This window comes from Magnolia sinica, chromosome 2 (assembly GCF_029962835.1).
Source record: "Magnolia sinica isolate HGM2019 chromosome 2, MsV1, whole genome shotgun sequence".
Taxonomy (NCBI): Eukaryota; Viridiplantae; Streptophyta; class Magnoliopsida; order Magnoliales; family Magnoliaceae; genus Magnolia; species Magnolia sinica.
This window is the reverse complement of record NC_080574.1, coordinates 123,819,470-123,846,525: the sequence shown is the minus strand read 5'-3', so window position 1 is coordinate 123,846,525 and position 27,056 is coordinate 123,819,470. Positions and strand designations below refer to the sequence as shown.

The window sequence follows — 27,056 nt, the reverse complement described above, 5'->3', positions numbered from 1 at the left end:
TCCATCGTTGATTTTCAACTTGTTCAGAAATTAGCAATGGATTTGGTCCGTCGCTAAAATTTTCAAAAATATAAATATCATCATTGTGTTTGCTTTTTGAATCTGTTGTACTTGATAGTCGTCCAAAAAAAACTCCGAAGATTCTTTAATAAAGACCCCATTCACAAAATTCAAAAGATTGGCTTGAATAAGAAATTGAACTAGATATCATTTTGGGTGTGTTTGGATGCACATTTGGCCTGAATAGGAAACTGAACTAAATATATAGTAAATAACCAAAATTGAAGTGTGGCAGCATTGCCATCTTACCATGGGGATGGTCTTCCAATGAGAACCTCCACAAAAAATTCCTCGTTTCCTCCAGCCCATCTCCATGCAATTGTTTTACAACATCCTGCTCAAAGAAGCACACATTCTCATTAGTAAAATGCAATTGTTTTCCAAAATCTACGTTGTATTTTGCATTGATGTTTAAGTTCATTTCTCAAGGTATGATACAGACATTCTCATACTGCGCAGAAGAATCTCTCATCTTTAACTCAAGATTGAAGAGTTCAGTTCCTGAAAATCCATCAAAACCAAGATATATAATCCTGAATTCAGAAAAAGGAACCCGCAGACCGAAATACAAGAACTCTATTCTATATCAATCTATCAGAATGAAGCAAACTGTTTATATTCACAACCAAATGAAAACTGCCACTTATCGAGAAATCAAAATTGTATTATTTTACAATATACCCTTTAACCCTTTTAAGCACTAGTCTTTGAAAATGAAGATGCCTGACAACATTCAATCCAATTTACAGGAATTTTCATGTGAATCATGAAACTCCAACATATAGATATATTACTGTTATTTAAATATAAGTCGTGCAAACTAGCTAAGCTTCGTTTTCTAATGTCAGCGAATCTCAGTACTAACTTCAAAACCAAACCAACACACCAAGATCTCAAACTCAAAAAGAAGAAAAGAAAAAAAGAAAAAAGAAGAAGAAGAAGAAGAAGAAGAAAAGGGATGGAATCTCAATTCCTAGATTCTTCCTTTCAGTCAAATGTAGTATGCCCAATTGAACTCATACTCCAAGGAAAATACCCAATCCCCCCAATGGATTGGGGATGCTACATGTAACTCAGCTATCGGAACATTCCGGTTATTGATGTTAAGCTAAAAAATGATGGTTATCGATGTTGATCGATTGGGGAATCACCGCATGATGAAACATCAACCAAGCAAGTGGATGTCAGTCTAGATCCCACTGTTGAAAATGTGAATGTGGGTCGAATGGATATCGATGTTGATCCAGAGCCTCAGTCAGTTACTAGCATGAATATGAGCCTGTCTGATAATGGTTCTGGCACTGTGAATGAGGAAAAGGCAACTCTGTTAGATGGTGAGAATCAAAAAGATTTTAATGCTAGTGGAGATAGTTCACTGTTGGGAGTGGCGACAACCTGATAGGCACTTTGGTTGAAAATCCCTCTATTCCTTTTCAAGCTGACATGGGTCTTGATGGGACTGCCATTCTGAATTCAATGACTAGGGAAGAGAAGATGCCAGTTGATCATCCAGCAGGTGATTCTAGAAATGATGTTCAAGTTGTAGAGGAAGATAAAGCTTGTGATTCAGGAAACCATGTTGAAGCTACAAGTGAAGAGCATACTGCAGCAAATAGTAATAGATACGTCGAATCCAAGTTATTGGTTGAGGATCATTCCTCTGTTTCAGAAGGCTAAAACCCAAATGCTCTTCCTATCAAGCACGTTGGTCATCCCCCGACAGCTGCTGTAGGAGACGGTGGTAGCTTGGCTGCAGTGGACATAGAAGAGAAAGCGACGGATGAGGTTGATCAGACTCAAACAGCTGCAGGGAACATAGAAAAGGTGATGACAGATGAGGTTGATCAAATTCAAATGGCCACTCATTCTACATCAGATGTGGGTGGAGACACGAAATGCAAAAATATCGATCCAGCTACTGGGATCGATGCTGTTCCAAATGAGAAGGCCACGGAATCAAGATGGAAAGCTGGTGGAAACCAATGCGAGTTCTGAACAGGCAAGCGTAGAACTCGTTAGTGAGAGATAATAACATCCGAGTGCTTCAAAGCGTGAGTATGCAGATGCTGAAAAAAAACTTGCTGTCAACCGTTCAATGTTCTTGGAATTCGTCAAAACCATTGATCCAACATTCTCTTCATAATCTTCAAGGTCCATCGATGTTTTCTTCACAATATCCACGGCCCATGAAATGAAATCATTTGGTTTTGGAGGCACGCACAGCCCATTGTGGCAGCTGCCAAGATTGAAATAGACGACTGTTATCCACTTGAGATGTTCTCAGAGAATATTGGCTAGAGAGGAAGTCTATCATCTGCAAGAGTGTGTAGCGTAAGGTTGTGAGATGAAAAGCTGTGAATGGTACTGTTGGGAGAGTAAGCTGGACTCGTACATGGTAAGCTTTTCAGACATTTCAAAATATTATATGAAAGGGAATGGTAACGTCTCAAAAAAAAAAAAAAAAAAAAAAGCTAAAAAATGATGGTTAAAAGGATAATATAGCTAACAAGCCATATGTGCATGCAAAGGTCTACCAATGGATGGTTGGGATTATCTAATGAAAGATGATTTTGATCCAACACCATCCACAACATGCCCCAAAAGTTTGTGAGCCTCCAAGTAGATTGCACAAGTTCCCTTCACCTATTTTATGAAGTCATTCATGCACTACACCAAAATTAGGAACAATAAAAAAGTATTAGCAATACCAGGAACGGTTTATAACAATTTCAACAATACATTTTCCTGCACCACAGGCAACTCCTGTTGTTTTTTTTTTGGGCAAAGACAAGAAATTGTGAGTGTCATTATATAGAAACAGTGATATTGAAAAAAAAAAAAAATTGATAATTAATCAATATAAATTAAGCTCCAAAATAAAAATAGATATTTTTTTTAACAAAAAATGATTAAAATAGTAAAGTATATAATAAAATTAGATCCACTTAATCATAACTCCATGCTCATTGTCCAAACAGAACAATCCTGTAGGATTAGTTCACTAACAAGCAGTGTTTCAAATAGCGCCCGTAGCATACGCTACGAAGCGTAGTGTGGCCGTAGCGCTACGTAGTGTCCCAAATAGCGTAAATCCCCCGTAGCGTACGCTGCGGGGGCCGTAGCATACGCTACAGATATGTAGCGCGTAGCGTCCGTAGCGTAAGCTACAATGTATTTTTTTACTGTTTTATTTTTTTTATTCTTTTTTTCACGTTTTCTTTGTTGCTAATGTTGAGGAATGTAACACTTGCATTGTACTTGATACTTTTAACCTATGGGATTTTTATTTCTTTTCATAATTGTGACTTGTGGTTTCAATTAGACATTATTAATTAAAGTGGTTTGCTTAGAAAGTTGTTGATGTGATAATTATTTAATTTGGCTTATATATGTGGATTGGCTTTTGATAAATGATTACTAATAAGTTTTTTGAACATGCTTATAATTTACAAAATGAATCATCTTTTAGGCATTTTTATATATTTTTATATTTTTTTCACTATTTATTATATTTGTCCTATTTTTAAATTAAAAAATAGAAGTATCGTGTAGCTTACGCGACACACTACGTATTTACGCTACACGCTATAGAGGGCTGAGCACTATGCATCACGCTACCGCTATTTAAAACACTGCTAACAAGGTAGAAAATTAGAAGAGGCATACCAGAATTCCTCTTTACACCAATTGTTGCTTCTTCTTACTCATCGAATAAATCCTGAAACAAAATTCAATACCATTCAAAATAGTGATAAACAACACAAATAAAGATAACAGATTTTGGCATTCACCTTGACTTCATGTCCTTCGGTAAATCCTCTACTTTAGATGTTTCCTTACTAGTCACTAAGACCCATGAGGCCAACAGATCAAGCAGCCACTCCCTATGCCAAGTGGGCTGGAAAATAAATCACTTTCAGAGAAAAGTACAACAATAAGTGGATCTACATCTGAGGATAAGAATCATATCCGCATTCAAATGGACTTTTACTTAAAATGATAGGCAGAAGAGGCAAATAAATCACTCAATCAAATACACACATCAACAAGATTTTACTGTCTATCCATTCAGCTAAGACATTTATAAAGCCAGACTGCATGTACCTGAAAGGAAATAAATCCTCAAAGATAAAACTGAATACTTCTAACTCAAGTAAACAACATTAAGATAGTCGACTTTTTCCTTTCTTTAAGAGATTAATTAGGTACCGTATCTTTGGATAACCAGTAATTGTTTTGAGATGTTTTAGGAGGAATGTTAGTCCATATGTCATACTTCGCATGATTTTGTGTTTTGGAGGCCAGCTGAACTAAATGAAAACTTCATAATTTAAATAGTCAATGAAAATCTACCCACCATTACATCAAGTTTAATAAAACATTAAAATGAAGGAAGCGAATTCTACACACATAAAGGCAAGAAAGCATATCTGAATCACATAGAGCTGTTCATTTGGATAGTCCGTTGGAACAATCTAAATTATCCATTCCAACAAAAATAGAATAAACAACCAGCAGTAAATACTAACAAAATCTTGTACTAGAGTTGAAAGTGTATAAAATCACCCAATAACTAAACAACTATATTAGGATCACATGACCTCTCTCACTTGTTGATACCTAACTTGTGAAAAAGTTGAAAGTGTATGAAACTGGCCACCAGCTGACCATAGTCACCAAGCTTCTGACGATTCCCTTTATGTTTATAAGGAATACGTACAACAAAAGCAAGTTTTAAGCACCAATATAAACCTAATAGGCTGCGTTTGGATACACAAGTAAATTCAGTTGTGAATATTTAGGAAATGTCGAAAGTTAATGATGGTCCCATAATTTAAGAGCTTTGTAGGGTAAGAAGTTGCTGTATGCCCACCACCCTTCTTTACACCAGCACCACCTACATTCATTTGTTTAGTTGTTAACATGTACATCCTAATTTTAAACTGAAACAAAACCATCATCGTCCTTTTTGGCCAAAATGCAATATACAATTTATTCAATCATTCTTAAAAAACAAAACATAAAAAGAAAGAAAAAGAAAAAAGAACAGAAATCTTCAAAGATACAAACAAATCATATATTAAAACAACATAAAACAATTAAAATTTTGATATGTTTGGTTCAAAACTACAAATTTATGAAATATTCTTCAAGTCCATAGTCTAGAATGTATTCCAGCCCCATAATAAAAAATAAATAAATAAAAAATAAATAAATAAAATAAAAAATTGGACATTCTAAAAACAAGTTAATTCACATACAAGTTGTTAATAGTCCACAGTAATTCGTAAGTCATAGTCCTCTCTCTCTCTCTCTCTGGCTCTCTCTCAACTATTACATTCTAAATACAAGTTGTTAATTCACATAAATTCCAATTGATTCTAAGATTTCAGTACAAAGCATGCAGGTGAGATTTCAAATCTTTGAAGAAGAAAAAAAAAAAAAAAAAGGGAAAAAGAAAATAAGAACCAAGTAACCTTAGCATAGAAAGAGAGATTACAACTATAATGCATGAGGAAATGGATGCTGACCTTTACTAGCAAGTCAACTGACCTAACTTGAAGAATCCCCGGCCTCAATTTGCTTTCCGAATATCCTCAGCGCAAGTGCATTAGTTGCTTTTCTTTTGACAAATATTCCTTCAAACACCAACTTCACTGCCTCAATCAACCAATAATAATGTCTTATTTAAAGATAGAGAAAATGGACCAAAACATTAAATTTGCATTAAACAAAAGGCTAACTATTTGTTGAAAAAGGCCCATAGGATATTTTTCATTTTTAACTGTCCAAAAATGTTCATAAACCCCATAAGCATAAATTTTGGTTCATGACATACTTGTTCCCTGAGTACCAGAAAATGCATGCCTTAATTGTAGATTAATTACTGCTACTAGAAGAAAATTATTTGAAACTACAGTTAGAAGCAGATGACATACCTGCTAAAATCTTTGGTTCCTTACCAATATCATTTGTCAAAATCCAGCATTGCAGAGTAGTGTAATTGGTTGCTGATTAGTTACTGAATAATTCATGAATTATACATGATTCAAAGAACTCCAAAAAAAGAAGAAAGAAAAAAGAAAAAGAAAAAGAAAAAAAGAAAAACACAGATTCATGTGTATGTGCCATCCAAGGTGGGGCTCATTATATCAACAATTTGTCCGGAAGCACGGATTCCACCTATGCAAACCAATATGCAGATGCAGTGTAGGTATTCACTATTTGAGTATTGCATAACACCTCCATTGAAAAGTCCTCCCCTGGGTGGCTAGGCTCAGTAAAATATTGTAGCTTTTGGAGTGCAACTCATCCATGGTTGGGCCGTTAGATGAACTGTCTTGATCATGCAGCATGTTCAAAGACTAATTCAGGTACAAATAATAGCATTTATACCTCCTCTTCAAGCAACAAACAAACATCTCTTCCATTTCAAAGGTAGCCACAATCCATCTACTTTCAATCAAAGAAGAGTCAGATTGAACATCATCCTTCCTACCCAAAACTCCAAATAGTGAAACAACATCAAGAAATATATGAATTTATAGAGAGGAGATTATATGAATGCGCAGGGACAGTCAATGCGTATCTCTGAACATCCACGGACAGGTGGGGGAATTCGCAACATGAATTTTCCTGCTCGTCATGAAAATCCCAAAATCAAATGTTTTGGGATGCAGAAGGCATGGCATTGATGCGCACCTAATCTCAATCTCTATCGTGTACAGAAGTCGGAACCCTTAAAATAAAACTAAAAAATGAAAAATCTCACCATTAGCTAATGACATACAAAAGATTAGGAAACTCTAATTCCAACATTTGACATCTAGAAGGAACGAAATTTATAAGATTATCTGTATTTAAATTCAAAAAGCATGATTCCAAAGGTAATGAGAGCGAGATGAGGGAAGAGAAACCAACCTTGTATTTGGATATGAAGATCGGATCGATTGGCCTCGCAAGAAGATTGTAGTTTCTTTGCTCCATCTAGTGAGGAAATCAAGCCGTTGATGTCCTTCTTGTTCTTAAGGACCGAAACAAGATTGTCGCTATAGAAAATGAGAGAAGGAACATCGATGGTTTTTGTGGCGAGATCGGCCATCCGAAATGCCCTAATCATTTTCTTCCCCAAATGGCCGAGATTTGAATGTGAAAGTGGGTCACTGAAGAAGGGGGAAAATGGAAGAATAGGTTTATGAGAGACAACCTTAATACCTTCCTAGGGGGAGAGACGAGGGGAGAGAGAGCCGGAGCGAGAGCGAGAGAGACATGGAAAGATTAAATCCCTCTTTCAAAATAAATTATTTTTTTTTATTCGCATCCGAATAATGTGAGTTTACAATCAAATTATATAATGAATTTCTCTTTCAGCCATACATTTAAGGGCCCATTTAGTAGATAGTTAAGATTGTCTTATATGGGCCCAAGACAAATACTAACCATCTACAAGAGGACCCACTATTGGCTGGTTTGGATAACCTTTCGTCTTTGCCATTAGTGATATGAATGAGTCACCACTACCATTTTACATTGGACCCAAAACTATCACGTTTAGAATGCCAACTAGAAAGATATGGCTAGTGACGCGGCCAATAGCCAGGTAGCTTAGTAGTTGATGCTCTATGGCCCTTATCATGATGTATGTGTTTTATCCACACCATCCATCCATTTTTCCAGATCATTTTAGAGCTTTATGTAAAAAAGGGGCGACAGATTTAAATCACTGATGGGCCACACCACAGAAAAACAGTGGTAATTGAATTTCCACCATTAAAAACATCCTAGGCCCACTGTAATGATTATTTGAAATCCAAGCTCTTGATTAGGTCATACAGACCTGAATGCAGGGAAAAACAAATATCATCTTATATCCAAAACTTTCACGGCTCTAATAAGTTTTCAATTGTGGGGGTTCAATTAACATTTTTTCCTATGATGTGGTCTACCTGAGATTTGGATCTACCTCATTTTTTGCTTTAGGTATAAAATGATCTGGAAAAATATACGGATGGTGTGGATGAAACACATGCATCAAGATGGGCCCACATAGCATTGACCCGAGTCATTGGCTAGTGGCAGGGTCACTGGCCAATCCTCATCCATTATCCCAACCGTTTGGGCCCAAGTTATTTTATGTATATCTATCATATCCATCTATTCCTTGATATTATTTTGGAATGCAATTCTAAACCATGATAAGATCCAGATCTTAACGGCTAGATTAGAGTTTGGGGTCCAATGAATGCACTCATGGGTATTCATGAGGTTAGTAAGTTGTGGTGCAATTTTAACCTAAAAAATTTGACCCAATTTGGAATATGATCCAGTCACTCTATTTTACTCATCAAGAGCTTCAATTTGACAGGTCACTCACCTTGATTGGGTTTCAAATGAGAAAGTTATTTGGCGGACAAGAATGATCAATAGTATGGTGGGCCATATCTTGCGATCCAACGGTCATATTTGAGTGAAATTTAATCTACAGTCTGAAATCATTTACTCTTCAATATGGACTGATCGGATTTTTCAAAATCTATCTAGTTATGGATAAATTGATCGTGCCCATTTAAAGAGTGTTTTTGACGGATCTAAATTATAAGTTATGGTTGCAATTACACTTCATTATACCTGGGCCATCATTTTCTTTATAAGTCAACCTGTGTATCCACATTGTCCAAGTTCCAAACATATTTGATGTATTTTCTGTGTATCCACATTTTCCATCTGTATTTTTTTTTCTTTTTTTTTTCTTTATTATTTTTTTTTAAACTCTGATTTCATTGATCAGCTGAAAAGCCTTACAAGAGGAAGGGGAGAATTCGGGCAGGCCCCACAAAAAAAAGGGGGGAAGGCCCGCCTATCATGAGGCATACACAGACCAGAACAAAAAGTCAAATAGCCCTTAGGTTTCCCAGCCCCACCTTATCAAGAAAGAGCATGCCTATGGTCAGTTAGGGGAGGGACGACGCCGATCTAAACAGCAAGTGGGGTTGACTGTTGTTGCCCCTACAGGCCAAGTCATCAGCCATTGCGTTGGCCTCTCAGCTGATTCGCAAGGTGTTTGATCCTAACCCACCAATAGAAAATGCTCCACGACGGGGGCGAGTTCCCATTGATAAGATCAATCACGGCCTTCGAGTGACTTTCGATCACGACTTTGGCGGCGTTGCGACTAACACAGTGGGATAAGCCTTCCCAAACCGCTCTGATCTTCGCCCTGGAATTAGAGCCAAAACCATATCCCAAGGAGAAAGCAAAGATTAGAGAACCCGAGGCGTCTCTAGCCACTTTGCCACCACCTGATGGCCCAGGATTACCACGAGCCGACCCGTCCACATTGACCTTGATGCAACCCATCTTAGGAGGCGACCATCGGACCACCTGGAAAGATCGATTGTAGGGAGGGGCCCTAGGAAAGTTGAGACGAGCTGAGACTAAATCCAAAGAGCTGTTTGGACACATGGAAGGAGGCAGCGAGGGGCTGATATGGAAGATCCACCAATAGATGCTAGATATAACCCTTGGTGTAGAGGGCTTGATGTTATCGAAACTGGCTTCATTTCTGGCCCCTCCATAATTCCCAAAAGGTGAGAATTGGCAACAAACCCCTTCAAATAAGAGGGTGGTTGAGTTGCCTGGCAGACACCCACCATAAAGAGGCCCTTCCGACCGCGGATGCAGAAGGGGCTGGGGGAGAAAGAAGAAGGGGATGAAAGTGGTTCCATACCATTGTTGCCAAGCTACCTATGGAGAATATGTGGTCTATGGATTCCGAAAAGGCCGAGAGAGGAGGGAGGCAGCATTCAGATTTTGAAGCCAAATGAATGCCCTTGGCTTGGACTCTAGAGTCAACTAGAATGGCCCTGTGAAGGATTTTCCAGGTTAGGAGAGCCAATTTAGGGGGAATCTTTGGGTGCCAGACACAAGTCTGCCCAAGCTTTATGCTCACCAGGAGTTCTCGACAATTGCCATGCCGAGCCCACCGCAAACTCACCGATGTTAGAGTCCACCCAAACTCTCTTATCCTCAGATGAAGAAGTGCAAATACCCTCATCAACAACGTGGTCGAGGACTGTTGAAGGGAGAAGGAGGTTGGCCATTGACCTGTCCTTCCACCCATACGGGCCGATGAGATAATGAAGCTAAACGGGCCGTAGGGCCGAAGATGAAATCTGATGGAGGGGCGACTGAGAGAGCTTCCATTCCAGTAGAGAGCCGAGAATGGACCAATCATCTTGCCAGGAGTCGTAGGCACCCTTACCAATGATCCACCTGGAGTGGGCAGTCACAAAGGCAAAGTGCCTGCACATTTCTTTCCGGGGGGGGGGGGGGACATCAGCTCCCCTGTACAAGATGTTTCATGCCATCTTCATCCTAAAAGTGTGCATGACGCTAGTCAGGCTTCTGACCCCCATCTCACCTTCTAATCTTGGGCATGAAAGACGTTTCCAGCTGACCAATGACATCGCTTCTTGTCCCCCTCCTAGCCCCAAAAGAATTCAGCAAAAGCTCTATCCATGTCACTCAGAATGGACTGAGGAATATCAGTGGCTGCAAAGGAGTGAACTGGGATACTGCTAAGGACGTGGTTTATTAGAGTGATTTTGCCGGCTTGAGAGAGGAACTTGGATTTCCAGCCATTGATTTTGCGTTGGATCTTCTCCAAAATGGGTTGGAAGTAAACACCCTTACTTCTCCCCTTGAATATTGGCACACCCGGGTAGGAGAAAGGGGCTTCACATCTGTTGAAACCCAGGATTCGCTGGATGGACCTGCTTCTAGCTTCTGACTGATAGGTGGAGAGGATGAAGAAGCTCTTACGGACATTAGATCTTTGACCTAAGGCCCCATGGTAGCGGTCCAAGAAGGAATTGATCTGAGTTAAGGTGTTGCGGCCCCCATTTGCTAGAAGTAAAGTGTCGTCTGCAAATAGCATGTGGGATACGTTGGGGTAGCCCCTGCGAGTTTGAAATGGCAAGCAGCTCTCATTGGACATGAGGGATGAGAAACCTCTGCTAAAAACTTCAGCCGCCAGAATGAATAAACCCGGAGAGATGGGATCTCCCTGGCGAAGGCCGCTAGAGGAAGGAAAATAATCGCATGCTTCGTCGTTCAGCAAGATTGAGAACCATGAATTTGACCAGCATTTTTCAACCATAGAAATCCATCTATCTCCAAATCTGAGGCAACGTAGGACCTGTAGCCGAAAATTCCAATCTAACCTATCATACGCTTTTTTTATATCCAACTTGATGACGATGTTACCCCCTCTGACTCTCCTGTCTCTGTCTCTGAACAATTCTTGGGCCAATGCAAAGCTGTCCGCTATGTTTCTGCCTTGGATAAAAGCCCCTTGCTCGATAGAAATGATGGATGGAAGGATCCTGGCCAATCTATCCGCAATAATTTTGGAGCAGATTTTGTAAATATAGTTACATAGGCTGATGGGGCGAAAATCAGCAAAAGTAGCTGGGGCAGGGACTTAGGAATAAGGCAAATGAGAGTAGAAGTGAAGGCTTTAGGGAGATCAGTTGTGCTTACGAAGAATGAATGGACAACAAGGATGATGTCTTGACCCACAATATTCCGGCAACCTTGAAAAAATGCCCCGATAAAGCCATCGGGTCCAGGAGCACCATCCTGCGGAATACTCTTAATCGCAGCCCAAGTTTCTTCATAGGATGGAGCCTCCATCAACATGGCATTATCATCCTCCAAAACTGATGGGTGGAGGGAATTTAGAAGATCAGGATCCGGAGATGAAATTTCCATTGTCATGAGAGAGGAGAAGAAATGGATCGCTACTTCCTTAATGGATTGGCGGTCAGTCGCCACCGACCCATCCTTAAGTTTGATCTCCTGAATGCGGGCTTTTCTAGCGTGGTCCGCCACCGAACTATGGAAGAATTTGGTATTTTTGTCACCTTCTTGGAGCCAATGGTTTTTGGCCTTTTGTTTCAAGAAGATTTCCTCATATAGTTCAAGCTTAGCCAAATTTATCTTGGCCAGATTTAGATCTCGTTGGGCCACAGTGCTGTCCACTACCTGCGCAAGAGCCTCAGCTTGGATAAGATCATTTTTGCCTTCCTAATGTTGAGAAATAAATTCCCAAACACCTCACGGTTCCATTTAATCAGGGCTGCCTTAACATTTTTCAATTTACTTTGGAGAATCTGCAACAGCTCTCCCCTAAAATCAGAGGTCCACACTATCTGGACCTGCTCCATGAATGACTCATGAGACATCCACATTCTCTGAAATCTAAAAGGTTTTGGAAAAGAAGGGGGTTGATCTGGGAAGGACATGAGGAGAGGGTTGTGGTCTGAAGGTGCCGGACTTGAAACAATGGGAAAAGGGTTAACCAGGGTCTGTTATAGCATACCCTGTCTAATCTGGCCCAAACTCTCGCTGGCCCACTGCAATTGTTGCACCAGGTAAATCTATTACCTAGGAATCCTGCATCTGAGAGGGCGACCCTGTCCAAAGCTTCCACAAATTCTAAAGAGCTACGCCTGTCGAAAATACCCGGACCTCGTCTTTCTTCCTAGGAAAGAACTGAGTCAAAGTCGCCGGCGACAAACCAAGGGACCGAGGAAGTTGCGAAAAGAGAAGCAAGCTGATCCCATAGAGGTCTTCTACGGGCAGGGGCGCACTTAACGTAGACAAAAGAGGCCATAGCTGCAATGGGATTGCCCGGGAATCCAACTGCTAGCGATAGCATCTAGTTCGGAGCAACAATAATATTTACAGATAGGAAAGAAGCATAAAAAATCCAAATTTTACCTCCTACAGATGCATTTGAGACCGAGTTAGAGAAACCAAGCTTGAGGTTGATTCTGATTCTCTTCTCGTCTCTCAGCATCGGTTCTAAAATCACAATAATTGCAGGCTTGAACTAATTCGATAACCACTTCATGGTTCTAATTGTCGGGAGATTCCCAATGGCACTAGCATTCCAAACGAGCAAATTATCCATTAAGCTGTTTCTTAGCCAATAAGACCCGACGCTTGAGAAACTAATCGTGTTTTCCATATTACATCCAAAGAGTTATCCAGCAACAATTGATCAAACAAAGAGAATTGCAAATACATCATTCAAAGAGCTATCTAAAATCTCAGCAAAAGCTATGGACACAGAATGCTAGGAAATAAAGTTAACTACCCAAAATGGCTACTCCTTTTAACTTAATCTAAAGTTCAATGTAATTCTTCAAGAAATATTTTTTTTTTCTTTGTAGAAAAAAGGAAAAATAAATACTATTTATGATGATTGTAAAAGGTAACTTTACCTCCAAGAGCCCACTTGTGGCTGGTTGCATTTGAATAGAAGTCTCTATAATCCGAAAGTTTTTGCTCATAAAATAAAAATCTGTAGTCACTGAGCAGTATCTCAACTTTCTAAAATTAACATAAAATCATAACTAAAGTTGTCTTAGGCTAGGCCTTTGGAGCAAAATCATGATGCTATAGATGGTCAAGCTTACTCCACTTGTATCTTGTGGAATGAAAATAACTATGAAACCCTGCATATTCTAGTTTTCTCAACTATGAAACACTTGGGTGAAATGCATTATTGCCTAAGTTAGAAACACTGGATTTCACTGCCAGAGTTATGCCAAGAAAGCAACCATCTTATTCGGTGCCAAAATCCTAGAGATTCAATTCAAGCTTTGGCTTTGATCCTGCTGCAGTTAGGAAATCACATGATGAGCTGAATAGAATATTTGATGCATATTGAAAATAGTGGTGCATTCACTTGAGGTGCAAAATTCAAGAATCATATATGTTGATCATGCCTGTTGACTCACCAAACAAGCCTAACGTTACAATGTGGAAGGATGAGATTGAAAGGATCACACTCTCTTACCCTAAATCGATAAATGTAAGCAGTCTAAAAGCCTCATAGAATCTCCAATGCAAGCAAATAAATCTACACCTGCATGGATCAAACACTACCTTTCTCCTCCAATTGACTATTCCACTATAAACTACCTGCAAACAATCACTAATATATGCAACATCCAACTATATACAAGCTCCAATGCATATCAAATATACTTGAACCTTAAAGCAATTCCATTACAGATCACTAGCAAACACCCCATTTTGCCTACAGCCGCATTCTTGCAATTTTTCAAATCCATAAATTTAAAATGGGTGTACTTAAAATCAATCAGGGTTGTAAACACCACCAAAATCCTTCTTTAGAAACCATTTAGGAACGGTTTTCAACCGTGGCTAGATAGGGCACAAAACATTAGGGGCGGTTGAAAACCGTCGCAAAATTTCAATTTCCAGCCCCTTCCGATCTTTCTTAATTTTTGGGAACGGTATTTGTTCCAACTCAGGAACGGTTTTAAACCAAAAATCGTGCAACTAGGAGCAAAAGCCAATAAAATGGAACCATCGTTGTTGTAATTCATGGTAATCTAATAAATGAATGGCCTGGATTTGTGCATACGTGCCACGTGCACAGAGATGTGAGTGCTTCATAACCAAGATACAAGTGTTCAACTGTCATATTCACTCCCCAATTTGAATTGAAAACAATAAGCTACAAAAATTTAAGAAAAATCAGAAAATCCTAATAATACAACAACAAAAACCCTCACCAAATAAGCGATCATCAAAGCTTGGCTTGTTCCGCCTATGGAATCTTGTAACACGAGTTTGGTCTCTCATTATGGGATGTGACCATCATTGGCATTCAAAGAGAACAACTTTCTGGAAGGAGTACAAAGACTTATTAATCCTAACACTTTCAGCGGGATAAGCTGCCACTACTCATCCTCCGATTTGTCTTCATAGCTTGATGAAAAAATTTAAAATCTTAAAACACATGAGACATGACGAGGACCAAATATTTACTAAAATGAGTTTGCTTAGGAGTTTGCTTAGCTCGTAGGCCAACTCACTGAGTTTTGCTCACCTTCTACATTGCATGTGTGTGGGACAGCTGACCCATGCACAAGATGAGTCCCATTGCATGGATGATTTGGCCCACAAATTAGATTGCTCCATTCATCAGGAGGGTCACACAAGTATATTGAATGTGGACCTTTGACAGGTCTTTCAGACTGGCATTTTTTTACATACGTGTGGGTCACATGATGAATGGACCCACCTATTTTCTTCTTGATGCGGTAGGTTAAGGCATGAGAAAGGGCTTTCGACATTATCTTTTGAGCTTGTCTAACCTTGTTTTTTTATGCAACATATTTCCTTCATTGTTAATTTTGATATCTACTCCTAACCTAACCTTTGTATCAAGCTAAAAGAATCAACATAAACATAGGATGACTTACCTTTCCTCCCACCTTCATTTCCAATGTAATCCATGTTGCAAAAGTAATAATAACAACGAGAACTGAAAATCTAAATCCTAAAATGGCTGACTTGTAAGTGCTACAATAAAGACTCGCAAGTGACCTCACCCCCACTAATAGATTCTGAGTGCCTGTGACCGTCATTAGACTTGCCTTGCAAACAACCACCTGCACCACAGACTGAGTTCAAGTGAAAAGGCTAAGCAAAAGCCAAAAGGTGCAAGCCAAAAGAAAATAATAATAATATAATAGGAATAAATCTACAAACTCCATAGACCCAAAAAAGCACAGTACTACCAGATTGATGAAACATACACACAAAATCTGGTAGGTCATGAAATAATCTCAATCACAATTTGAAAAAAGAAGTTCCAATCACATTAGTTTCAGTAAGTCATGAAATAATCTCAATTACTATTGAACTATTTCTTTTAAGTGAATGGAACATTTATGATTCAATTTGGCTGTGCATGCAAGACTGTAAATGAAAGATCGACTAAAAGAAAGGTCTAAAAGAAAGATTGACTAACCAGAATTCATGCAGGGTCCATGCAAACTCTTCCAATTCCCATCATGAGCAACACATCAGTGTTGAAATTTCAGTCCGTAGGTAGATACATCAAGAGAAAAGGTACAATAGCAATCAAATAGATCTTTGATTTTTCTTTTTTCTTTTTTTAACTCAAAAGTTGAATACTCTCATACTTCAATTGATAAAATATCAATTAATAATTTATATAATTGTTAAGTTGATAAGACCAACTTCTATCTATGATTCCACAATGCTTTAAAATGGAATTTGATTTATTGGTGCAAAATCTCTGTAATGTACAATATTACCATAAATTTAGTCAAGTCCATGACTTGGGCCCATGAGGATGAACTTCCTGTGACAACTTGGCGCCCATGAGAATGAAGTTCCTATGACAACATGGCACCATGTCAAAAGAATGGCAGCACACTAAAACCCTCATCCTATAATTTGAAAACAAAATCCAAATAAGAAGTGAGAAGAAACCACAAAAAGGAAATGGACTCCCATGCCACCATCTGCACATCCATCTCCCATTTAGATGTGTCACATCAGAATCTCTCCCGTGAAAGAAACAGCTAATTATCAAACTTGTGATCAAAGATTTGGCTAGTTTAAAAATATGTAAAAGAAGTTGAAGCATATACATGTATTAAAACTAGTCATGTATAAAACAGGACAAAAATTAAGTTCCTAGCACCCTTACATGCAGATCCAAAAGCAATTTCTTCCGCTTTGAATATATTCACATTACATCCAAAATTTGATACACTAAATACAAATCAAACACTACGGAAGCCGTTTGTTATGTCAAAGTATTCAACAATCAGATAACATGATACCATATCAATATATTGGTCAATAGAAAAAAAGCAAAAATAAAAATAAAAATACACATCAATTCAAAAGCATCATCCAAAATCTCACCTCATCTGGCTTCACAACATCAACCAGCATCATGTGAAAAAGCTTAATTGCCTCACCAGGTTCCCCATTCTTAGCATAGTCTGAGATCATGGCCGTCCATGCTACCACTTCTCTCTCAACCATCTGATCAAACAGGCACCTTGCACTTACTATGTCCCCAGTCCTCAAATAACCACCAATCAGAGAAGAAGAATCTGATCTGCTTTGCAGAGATAAAATGTATAGCTGCATTCCTTCCATTTGAGCCAGTTGCAGAAATCGATACATTGCGATATCTTCAAAAGCAAAACAACAAGGAAAAAAGAAAGAGTTTTTGTTTTAAACATGATAATAATGTCAACATGGAATAGATAAATAATCTAGTACCAAACAAAAATTCCTAAACACACTAGTGACAAATCCCATCACCATCTGAGCATGAAGCTAGGCACACCTGATCCAACCTCTTAAATAATCAAAGCAAGCATCACTACCTAGATTAATTGAACAGTGATAGGATTCACAAATGGCCATTTTTGGTTGAATGTGGAACTACCCCCCTTTTTTTTCCCTTCTTAAACATTTATCTTCTGGCCACAAATTGAGGGTTTAGGATTCCCATCAAGGGGACTTTTTTTTTTTTAAAGGCCATATATAATAGTTCCCATAGTGAGATGCACAATTACACATTTTCTAATATAAAAATGGAAAAATTAGGATTCCCTACTTCCTCCATTTTTCACTTAAGTGTCAATTTTTGGTCAATTTCAAAACATCCCGATATGCTCGGATAGAAACTGTGGCACCGATCAAGCATTGTGACCTCAAAACATATAGAATTCTCTCTCTCCACTTGTTTGAATTTGGTTGTGATTGGTACACAACACAACCATATTTAAGTGGTAAAATATGGGAAGCTGCTTTTTCAGAGGGAAATTGAATCTACTATATGCCTTTAGTATGAATACGGAAAGATAGAAAAGAATATGGACAACATGGACATAATTCTAGTACCTGAACAAGCCCTGTGTTTCTTCTCTGTCCAAGATGGAAGGATGGTCACATAATGCAAAACCTGAGAGCAAGGGAATGAGAAAATCAAGATAACTCAAATATGGGAAGCTGCCTTTTCTTCTCTGTGCATGCTAGCATTTCAATTGAAGAGTTACGAGTTACCTCTTGAAAGAAGGTAATTGGCTACTGACCAAGGGAATGGTTGGTAGAAATCCAAATCAAGAACATGCAATGATCATCTTTTAATTCGTCAAAGAATTATTCCTAGCTGAACTTGCATAAATAACAAAAAATAAAAATGTAAACGATCCAATGTAAAGCTGATCAGGTAGAAATCAGAAAAACCTACTTTGATGACGGCCATGATGTTTGAGTGATTATTGGAAATTTCTAATAGTTGGAAATCAAAGCTAGAAACCAAAAGCTGAAATTTTAAATGAATTACCTGGTATGCAAGAGTGTGATTGTTGGCAATTCCTCTAGATTTCAATTCTTCCATTATTAAACTAATATAATCTTCCATCTGATCTCTATAAGGATCCCCTGCATCCTCAACATAACTTGCAAGCACCAAAGTTAATTGTTAGTGGTTTGGTCTTAGTTCCCTTGAGCACATTTCTCTTATATTTGATAAACACAAACTAATGTATTTTTAATTGATCCTTAGATTTTTTAGTTGTGGTTTGAGTTAATTGTTAGTGGTTTGGTCTTAGTCCACTTGCAGTTTTCTTACATTCTAGCTTCTTTTTTTCTCTCTTTTCTTTTCTTTTCTTTCTTTCTTTCTTTCTTTCCCTTTTTTTTTTTTTTTTGTTCCAAACATCTAGCATCACTAATTGGAAAAGCACAGAAAGTTTTATGTTTGCGGAGAATGGGTTTTCATGATAACAAGGAACTACAGAAGAGGATTGGATAGAACTACAAATGGATAAAAGTTGTCTCGTATCAACAGATTGAAGGAACTGTTACTGTTTTGCAATCAACCTGCTGTGTCACCAACAAAAATGAAGGAAATAAGTTGCTTTTGGAACTTGAAAAGCAAAAAAGAAAAAGGACTGAAATAAATTACTTTTTTAAAAAAAGATACTTATTTAAGTTTGATATCCAAACAAATGGGGCATCTAACACAATTGGCATTCTCTTCATTTTTTATTTTTTATTTTTGTAAATCTGGGATCATTGCTCTATTGGGCCCCACTTGGATGGATAGCATTCACAATACAGGCTACTTTGGTTTTCACATTCATAAACAACTTCCCAATGGTCCACAATCACACACACAAGTGGCTCCCTGATGAGTGATCCACCTGATTTCTGGACCAGGTATCTACACAGTAAGTCACACCATACAGATGTCCCACATCTGCTAGGTGAAGCCACAAGTAGTGATGTTTGTGGAGTTTTCCTATTTAGTGCGCTTCCCTTGTGATTGGGTAAGCACCTTTTGTACATATTTTTCTCTAAGGCAATGTGTATAGACATTGAGAAAATACCTGCAGGAGGCATTGCAAATTCAGATGCATTTTGGAGAATCTTCTGTCATCCAGCATTTGCTTCTTCAGTGCAAAACTACCTGCATTTAAGGAAATCAGTCTGATGAGTAAGATTATATTTCTTTATGATCCATCCAGGTATAGGCCCAGTCAGCATATTCCCAATTAAATACCTAAACGGAGGAAACAGAAAAAAGAAAAGAAAAAGAAAGAAAGAAAATCCCCACTTCATTGTTATCAAGGGTAAGCATTGACTCAAATAGCAAATTTTCATTTGATAATGTTAGACTTACATGAAATCCACTCTTGCAAGGCTTTCAAAGGAGCTTGGAATATCGCCAGTCAGGCTGTTAAAGCTGAGGTCTCTGCATGGAGAAAGCACAATGATAGATAATGACCTGTAACAGAAATGTTTTTTTAAAGAGTTCTTTAACATGGTGTTTCTCTCTGTTTTGCTTCAAATCTGAGATGGGACAGTAACAATATTTGTTTAGAAGAAAAGATTGAAAATAGAATACTAAGAACAGGCAATGACTGATGCTCTAGTCACTCCATCTTTAGTAAGGAAGTCCAATTGCAATTGGCTATAGGTAAATATTCTCAACATCTCCACTGCAGGACACCAGTAGCAAATCTTTAGTTTTTTTTTTTTTTTTTTGATGAATTATAATTTTATCAATGCAACCTTAAAAGCAAAGAGCTACTAAATGTTCAAAAAAAAATAATAAGAAGAAAAAAAGAAGCAAAGAGCCATTTCAATACAGCAAGCTCCAGCTAAATTAATTAAAAGAGTAAATGCCCAAATCTGCAGCAATCAGCATTTGTCTGCAAATCTTTAGCTATTGATGCGTATTTTCACCAAGCATTTGAGCCCACCATGTCCTAAGATTGAACGGAACATGAAACAAAACTACTGTGTTTTGCAATGGATCATTTCCCACAGCACTATTTGTATCAGAGAAATAACCTCTTAATAGTACCCAGTTACTTAGTGCAGCTGGTTATACTCATTATACAAATTGGGATAGAATGCGTCCATCCACCACAAAGCCAAAACATTCAAACATACCAATTCATTATATTTTTCTCAAAATTATACAGATTAGTCGTTAAATATCATGAAGTTTCTTGATGATAAAGATTTTGAAAGGAAAAAGACATGCCAAAAAATGAAGAAATTCTGATTCTTCTTTCCTACTCCCTCCAACTAATAACAGCTGAAAAAAAAGAGGGAGTCATTTTTTTTGGGTTTCCAATTCATCTGATTGACCACTGAGGAATACCACTAGTTGTCTAAAAGACCATAGACACATTAGTATTAATTAGTCTTACTAAATAGTATCTACAATTAAAAGAACGAAAAAAAAAAAAAAAAAGAAAAAGAAAAGAAAAGAAGGATGCATCCCTTTGCTCCCAACTCAACTTTAGATATCACCCACATTTTAAATGAGTTCCTGCAAAGGAAAATGCTGCAGAGTCAATGAAAGAGAACTAATCACCTACAAGCCGTTTTTATAAGAATTTTGCTGGAAACAAGCTCAAACAAACCAATAGCCTGGACAAGAGAATCATGGTTCCCACCTTTGCAAACTGAAGAGGTGACTATAACATGCATATCGTCCAGTTAAATATCAATAATATAATATAATATTCCAGTTCAACATTTCAAAATGGGGAATTTTTGCCCCCTGTTCATGGACAATCGGAACCCAAAAGATCCAAAAGATCTACTCAATAAAGAAATAGAATGAACAGCTCAATCAAGGGCCAAAGAACATATTAGAACAGACAAACTAAACTAACAAGAACTATAGGGTCGGCAACATGAATCCCATTCCACCATTCAACTCAATCAACGGTCATCCATAGTCTCAGACAAACATGATTTTGATTTGATAAACATGTCATCCACAGGACTATTACAATGAAATGATTTTACAGGAAGAGCCTTGAAATAACTTTTTATAGTGTTTTCAACAGCAATATGGCAGTTATCTTGTAACTGTCAGTGACATGTCTGCTGTAGGGAACAATTTAACTAAGCTTTGGTTTCACCACAATTTGCATCTACCACACATGGCATGCACATACAAACATCCAAATCATACTAATTGGGGTTCCAATGATGTAGAATACCTAAATGCTTAATACCGATGGTCTCCTACCCTTACAAATGGTGGCCGATCAAATGAATGACTAAGATAATCAACTAGTGTCCCAATGGAAGTGTCACGCCCCCGACTCGGTAACGGGACTCACAGGGACCCGATAGCCAGTTCTGGCCGGAACAGCCTCTGTAATACCCCATTCTCGGCTCCTGAGGCAGGTTCTGATCCTGGGATCCTACAAGGAGGATTTCCATAATAGTAAAATCATTTCCAATACGAGCATACCCAAGATCACAAAAAGTATATCTGAGAATAATAAAGGCACACATCACAAAATCTACTATGAATTTGAACTTTTACATGTTTTCATAAGGTCCAAAAGGATATACATAAGATAATAGAAGAAGGAAAGAAAAGTCTGCAACACCGGGGTCCTCAAGCTCAGCTCTAATCCAAGCTCTGCCGCTACGACGCTTGCCTAAGATTTCCTGCACGCATCAATCGTGCATAAGCTTATAGAAGCTTAGAGGGTGGTGAAAGTGTGTGACAATGGTGCACAGAAGAATAGTGGAGGTATAGGAAGGGAAACATGCTCAATAACAATATCACTAGCCTTACCAAGGCTTATCATGAATACAATGCAATGAGTACTGGGCGCCTTACCAAGGCGATGCATAAAGGGGCTTATACAACTGATGCAAATGCGATGCAAAGTAATGACAGTGCTTATATCCAATCCACATATCCAGTACATTTCCAATCATAAGGAAATCACCGGGGTCCATTACACTACCGGATGACTGCCGCTCTACAGACCCCGCACAGTCAAACGAGCGTAAGAGACCTCACTACCCGCCTGTGGACAACCAATCATCAGCAAGGCCTGACGGTAGCGGACTCATTTACGAGCTGGTCAGACTCAGCCTAGTAATGCCTTCTTACATTAGGCGAGTAAGGCCACACCCCTACCCAACTGGCTACACAATAGTAGGAGTCATGGCCTAACGGTATAAGGCCCTCGTGCGCTCATAGTTTTCACTCAGTCACGGCGTTGGGGCAAATCCTTGGTACCATGGAAGTTTTAGAAATTTCACCCATGGGCATCCTATGCACCTGGTATGCTCAAGTAATATTTTCGGTGTCCACATATACGGCCATCCATGAACGTCCCTGTGGAGGCAAGGCCCTGGTGAAGCAAGGGCGGTATCATCATGAAATGCGATGCCAATGCATGAGTCACACATACAGATCATGCACAAGCTTCAGGCACTCAATGTGCACAAGGGGAGAAACTCTATCCCTCTATGACCACCACACAATGCAATCAATTCACACAGATGATGCATATGGGTCACAATGATGTAAGTGCGCTACCTGTAGAATATATTCCTCTTTCCCAAGGAGGGACAAGGTCTAGATACATACACAGGTACTTTAAGGAGAAGTGAAGTCCTCTAGTGGGGGCCCAATACTTTGGGGTGACCCACAAGCTACGAGAGTCATAAAGTCTCAATGGAGGAAACGGTCTTAACAAGGTCCAAGGTGGGCCTTCAACCACCTATAAGGGCCATATGGGCCTACCTTAGAGCCACCAAGGAGGACATCCAACCTTAACTGAGTCCCAAAAGGTAGCCCGCTACGCATATAAAGTAAAGTCCAAGGCCCAATCAATCCATGGCCTAATGGGCCATACACTAAGCCCAATACATAAGCAAGATGGTGGGCCCTTAAGCAAGGTTTGGGCCCAACCCTAAAGATCATAAGACTACTCATTGTGGTGGGCCTAATGGACAGCCCATTATTCCAACATATGGGTAACCCTTATATTTAAAACAAGTAAGTTGGGCCTCACATCTCGGCCCAAGTATGGATTTATTTTAATGGGCAAGCAAGGGCCCAACTACTTGAATATTGGCCCATAAAACCCATCACAATGGCATAAATAAATATAAGCCCCAAGGGTCTAAAGGGCCTATCAAGAGTTTCAAGGTAATGGGCCTAGGAAAACCCAACAAATAATTAAGAAGATTAGTCTAATAAAAACCCAATTGGAATGGGCCTTAAATATACACTAATTAAGCCAAAAAAAAAATCTAACTAAAATGGGGCAAGATATGTTTAATAATGTTCCCAAATTTGGTGGACCATGCTGCCCTAAAACATTCATTTATGGGCAGCAATCATAGGCCTATTGCTGAAATTCTAGTCCACCCACAATCTGGGCTTGCTGGAAATTCCAAAATAATTAATTCATAAATTTATTTTAGTTCCTGGTAACCCATACATGTCATAGGGGGGTCCAACAAATAAAGGGAGTGGATTTAATACATAAATCAGATGGGCCATGCTGCTGGACTGGACATCCAGCAGCAGCCCAATGGGTTGGGCGTCCCATGCATAGGTAGCTCTATGGGCCTGGGTATATGGCCCAAAAACTCATCCAATGGGCCCCAATTGAATGCTACTGAAGGAAGGGATGATCAAGTCCCCTATGGACCCCACATGAATGAACAGTGGGATATAAAATACATTAAGGTGGGCCCACAAAGTGGCTTGGACAGCCAACCAAGGCTGGACTCCCCAGCCTGGGCGTCTCAGCCTGGTGGGCCACTCCAGGCCGCACCACGGATGGTACAGGGGCCCGATGGCCCTGAAAATTTGCAGGGTGGTACTTCCATGGGTGGGCCACAGCTCCACTAAATTTCGTGATTTTTGGATACTTAGAAGTATTTTAATTAATTTAAAGAAAACAATCTGTCCAGAAAATCTGTCTGATCTGGACGTCCTAACGTGGTTGGCCGGTCCAGCCCTTGCCACGGTGTGCACAGGGGTCCGTTGGACCCGAAAATTAGTAGGTGAGTCCTACCATGGGTGGGCCACACCCCCACAAAATTTCAGAATTTTTTGAAATAGGGAAGTATTTATTTTAAATTAAAGAAAACTGCCTACCCAAAAATCTGGTTAGTGCAGATTTTTGGCTGGCCCTGATCTGAGCTCCCAATGGGGTGGACTAAAGGCCTCCAAAAATTGGGGAAAAATAGTTTTTATGTCCCCTCATATGTGTACCACAGGGTGGGGTCCGCACAAGTGGCCCCCCAATGCAAAAATTATTTTATAATCTAGGATTTTCAAACTGTCATGTTGCTGGAACAGTGCAGAAAATCCAGACTGTCCACCTCACTTGGACCACACCTTTGGGACCTCAATCAAGGTCAGATGGGGCTGAAATTTGGGGAACATCAAGATGAGATCCCCACCTTTCAGAAAAGTATATGTGATGGGTATGAATAGTCCCCCAAACAGTACCAAAATCTGGTCCAAAATCAACCAGAAACTGTCCAAAAAATTCTAGACAGCAACATGTAATTGAAAGAAATTAAATATAGACATCACTTAAGATGGGATTTAACCCCCAAAAATCATGTTGTGGACCACCCCAGTGGGCCCCACAAATATCCAGACTTTCCCCATCATAAAAAACCCCTTGCATGTGCCCCATTTAGGTGGATTTTGGGGCCACATGTCTAAGGATGGACCGCCGTGGACATCCAACCTCCATGGATGGTCTGGATTTTTGTTGGTCCACAAGGTGGGCCACACATGCATGATCAGAATGCCGAAAAAAAAATAAAGGATCGGCCACAAGAGGAGGGGCTCTGCCACATTGAGCCCCTCCCCTTCATCAATCACACCACATATTTCATTGATTCACATGTTACAACATAGATCAACCACATGCATGTCCTAGAATGAGATCAATGGTTGAGATGCCATCCCAACCATGATTCTAGTGTCTAGATGACCCATCATGCAATGAAATCCAAGGGATCCTCCATGATGGGGCCCATAAGAGGAAAACCCAATGCATGGGCATGCATGCATCAAATTAGCCATTTGGCCACAACTAAGGGATGATAGAGGATCTCTACCAATTATTGGTGGGTCCGACACTTCCCATGTGAAAGAAAAAAGATATCTAAGAACATAAAAATGAAGATCCTACATCCTAGGAGTACACCCACCTTAGATCTCTTCCAAACTTGTATCACCTAGCTTCTAGTGCTCTAAGGATGATGAATCAATGGATGAGATGAAGTGATAAGGGCTACATGGGAAGGGATTAGAGGGAGAAGGGGCTGGAATAATGGAGGGAGGTGGGACGGTTTGGAGTTGCTAGGGAAAGAAGAGAAGAGAGAGAGAGAGAGAGAGGGAGGGTTTTAAGCCTAGTAATCATTTCTCTCTTACCATGGTTAGAGAAGAGTGATGATTACAGTAGGGAGTTAGAAATAATGTTGTAGGGTTAGTAGGCTTTTTAGGTTTGTGGGTGGTGTTTTAGAGATAGGTGGTGTAAGAATAGGACCTAGGAAGTGTGTGTACTGTGTAGTGTGCGTTGGAAATAGTGCCAAGAAATGAGACCTACTTAGAAATCCGTGCACACTATCCCTAGGTGGGCCACATGACCATGATCAAGGGCTCATAAAATGAAATGCACACAACTTATGATCAACACGTCGGACGGATGCACAAGATGCGGCGTCGGAACCGCAACGATGAAGCGGACAAGACGGCACAGGTTTCGGCTCGATTCGAATTGGGTCTACATGACCGGACTTAAGGATGACTGCAAACATTATCCGAGGGTCGCGGGTTGCCGGGATTCAACCGGTAGGATCGTGGGAACAAGAGAAACGAAATGCACACTCATACACACACATACACACACCCGCACTCGGGTATGGTCTCACAGGAAGAGTCGACACCATTTTGAAAAATGGTATCGACTCTCCTCCATGCGGTATTCATGTATGGCTATTTAAACAATACAAATTGTAGTGCACATTTTGGATAAAGCGCATAACTTGAAATGGTAAGTGGCTCAAATCATAGAGAAAATTCAAGGTAATTTTTTGGTGTATGTTCCATCCACAAATGAGCCAGCAATTTGGAAGGTCTAGATTAACATAAATTAAGCATGTGTATGGTGGTACACCACCATTTTCAAAATGGTAGTGAAAGCTTACTAGAAAGATAGGTGAAATTTTGCTAGATCACACACCCTCTCCTGCAATTTATACATAAGCACACATGAAAAAAGTATGCTCAACCATGAAGGTGACTAGACTATCAGGGAGTCCACTTATCAGGGAGACCACCCTTCAACGAAAACAGATAAACCATTCAGTATAGAAAATTGATTAAAAAATCAGGCCAGTCCACTCGTTAGACAGGCCATCCCCTGTACCAAGAGATTTATATGGATGGTCTGTTCCCCACATCCACTTTCCTCATAGCCAAGCATGTGCAGGACATCCAAACAGTGCTATAAGAAAAAAATAAGAAATATATACTGTCATTAAAACAACATTTTAGATGAAATGAGTCTTCGAAAACTGCATGGCCACAAAATGAAATTTTCATAAAGTTGTCAACTAGACAAGGCCTTATCTATCCCTTTATAGTTATCACCCTGAAAATTAAATTTTAATACTCATGAAGCCAAAACAACATTGCATACACCAGTAGATTTCACAAGCCAATGAACTATTAGCTTTTTGTTCTTTCTTTTTCTTTCTTCTTTTTTGTTTTACACTAAATTGTTAGCTTTAAGAAGAATGAAAAG

The 27,056-nt window shown here is 39.2% G+C and overlaps 1 protein-coding gene and 1 long non-coding RNA gene across 7 annotated transcripts; both read right to left on the bottom strand.

Annotated features, from left to right (window-relative positions):
* Nucleotides 1–397: 397 nt before the first annotated feature.
* LOC131237542 (uncharacterized) lies at nt 398–7,298 on the bottom strand. Of its 3 annotated transcripts, none has more exons than XR_009167305.1 (5): nt 6,982–7,298; nt 5,592–5,717; nt 4,671–4,957; nt 3,727–4,535; nt 398–561 (listed from the first exon to the last, which is right to left on the bottom strand). It is a non-coding gene; the product is annotated as an uncharacterized LOC131237542 (long non-coding RNA). The 3 variants fall into 3 exon arrangements; XR_009167306.1 differs by having other exon boundaries at nt 3,727–3,778; XR_009167307.1 differs by having other exon boundaries at nt 5,592–5,699.
* Nucleotides 7,299–15,255: 7,957 nt separating this feature from the next.
* LOC131237541 (pentatricopeptide repeat-containing protein At1g11290, chloroplastic-like) lies at nt 15,256–20,086 on the bottom strand. 4 transcript variants are annotated; one of them, XR_009167303.1, is made up of 5 exons: nt 19,622–19,996; nt 19,329–19,408; nt 18,284–18,398; nt 16,846–17,120; nt 15,256–15,554 (listed from the first exon to the last, which is right to left on the bottom strand). XR_009167303.1 is itself a non-coding variant. In XM_058235358.1 (3 exons), the coding sequence occupies exons 2-3, from the start codon at nt 17,110–17,112 to the stop codon at nt 15,327–15,329; spliced, it is 507 nt and encodes a 168-aa protein (XP_058091341.1). In that variant the 5' UTR covers nt 17,113–17,120; nt 18,284–18,869; the 3' UTR covers nt 15,256–15,326. The 4 variants fall into 4 exon arrangements, 2 of the variants coding, with proteins under 2 accessions (XP_058091341.1, XP_058091342.1); XM_058235358.1 differs by lacking the exons at nt 19,329–19,408; nt 19,622–19,996 and having other exon boundaries at nt 15,256–15,566; nt 18,284–18,869; XM_058235359.1 differs by lacking the exons at nt 19,329–19,408; nt 19,622–19,996 and having other exon boundaries at nt 18,284–18,861.
* Nucleotides 20,087–27,056: the final 6,970 nt, after the last annotated feature.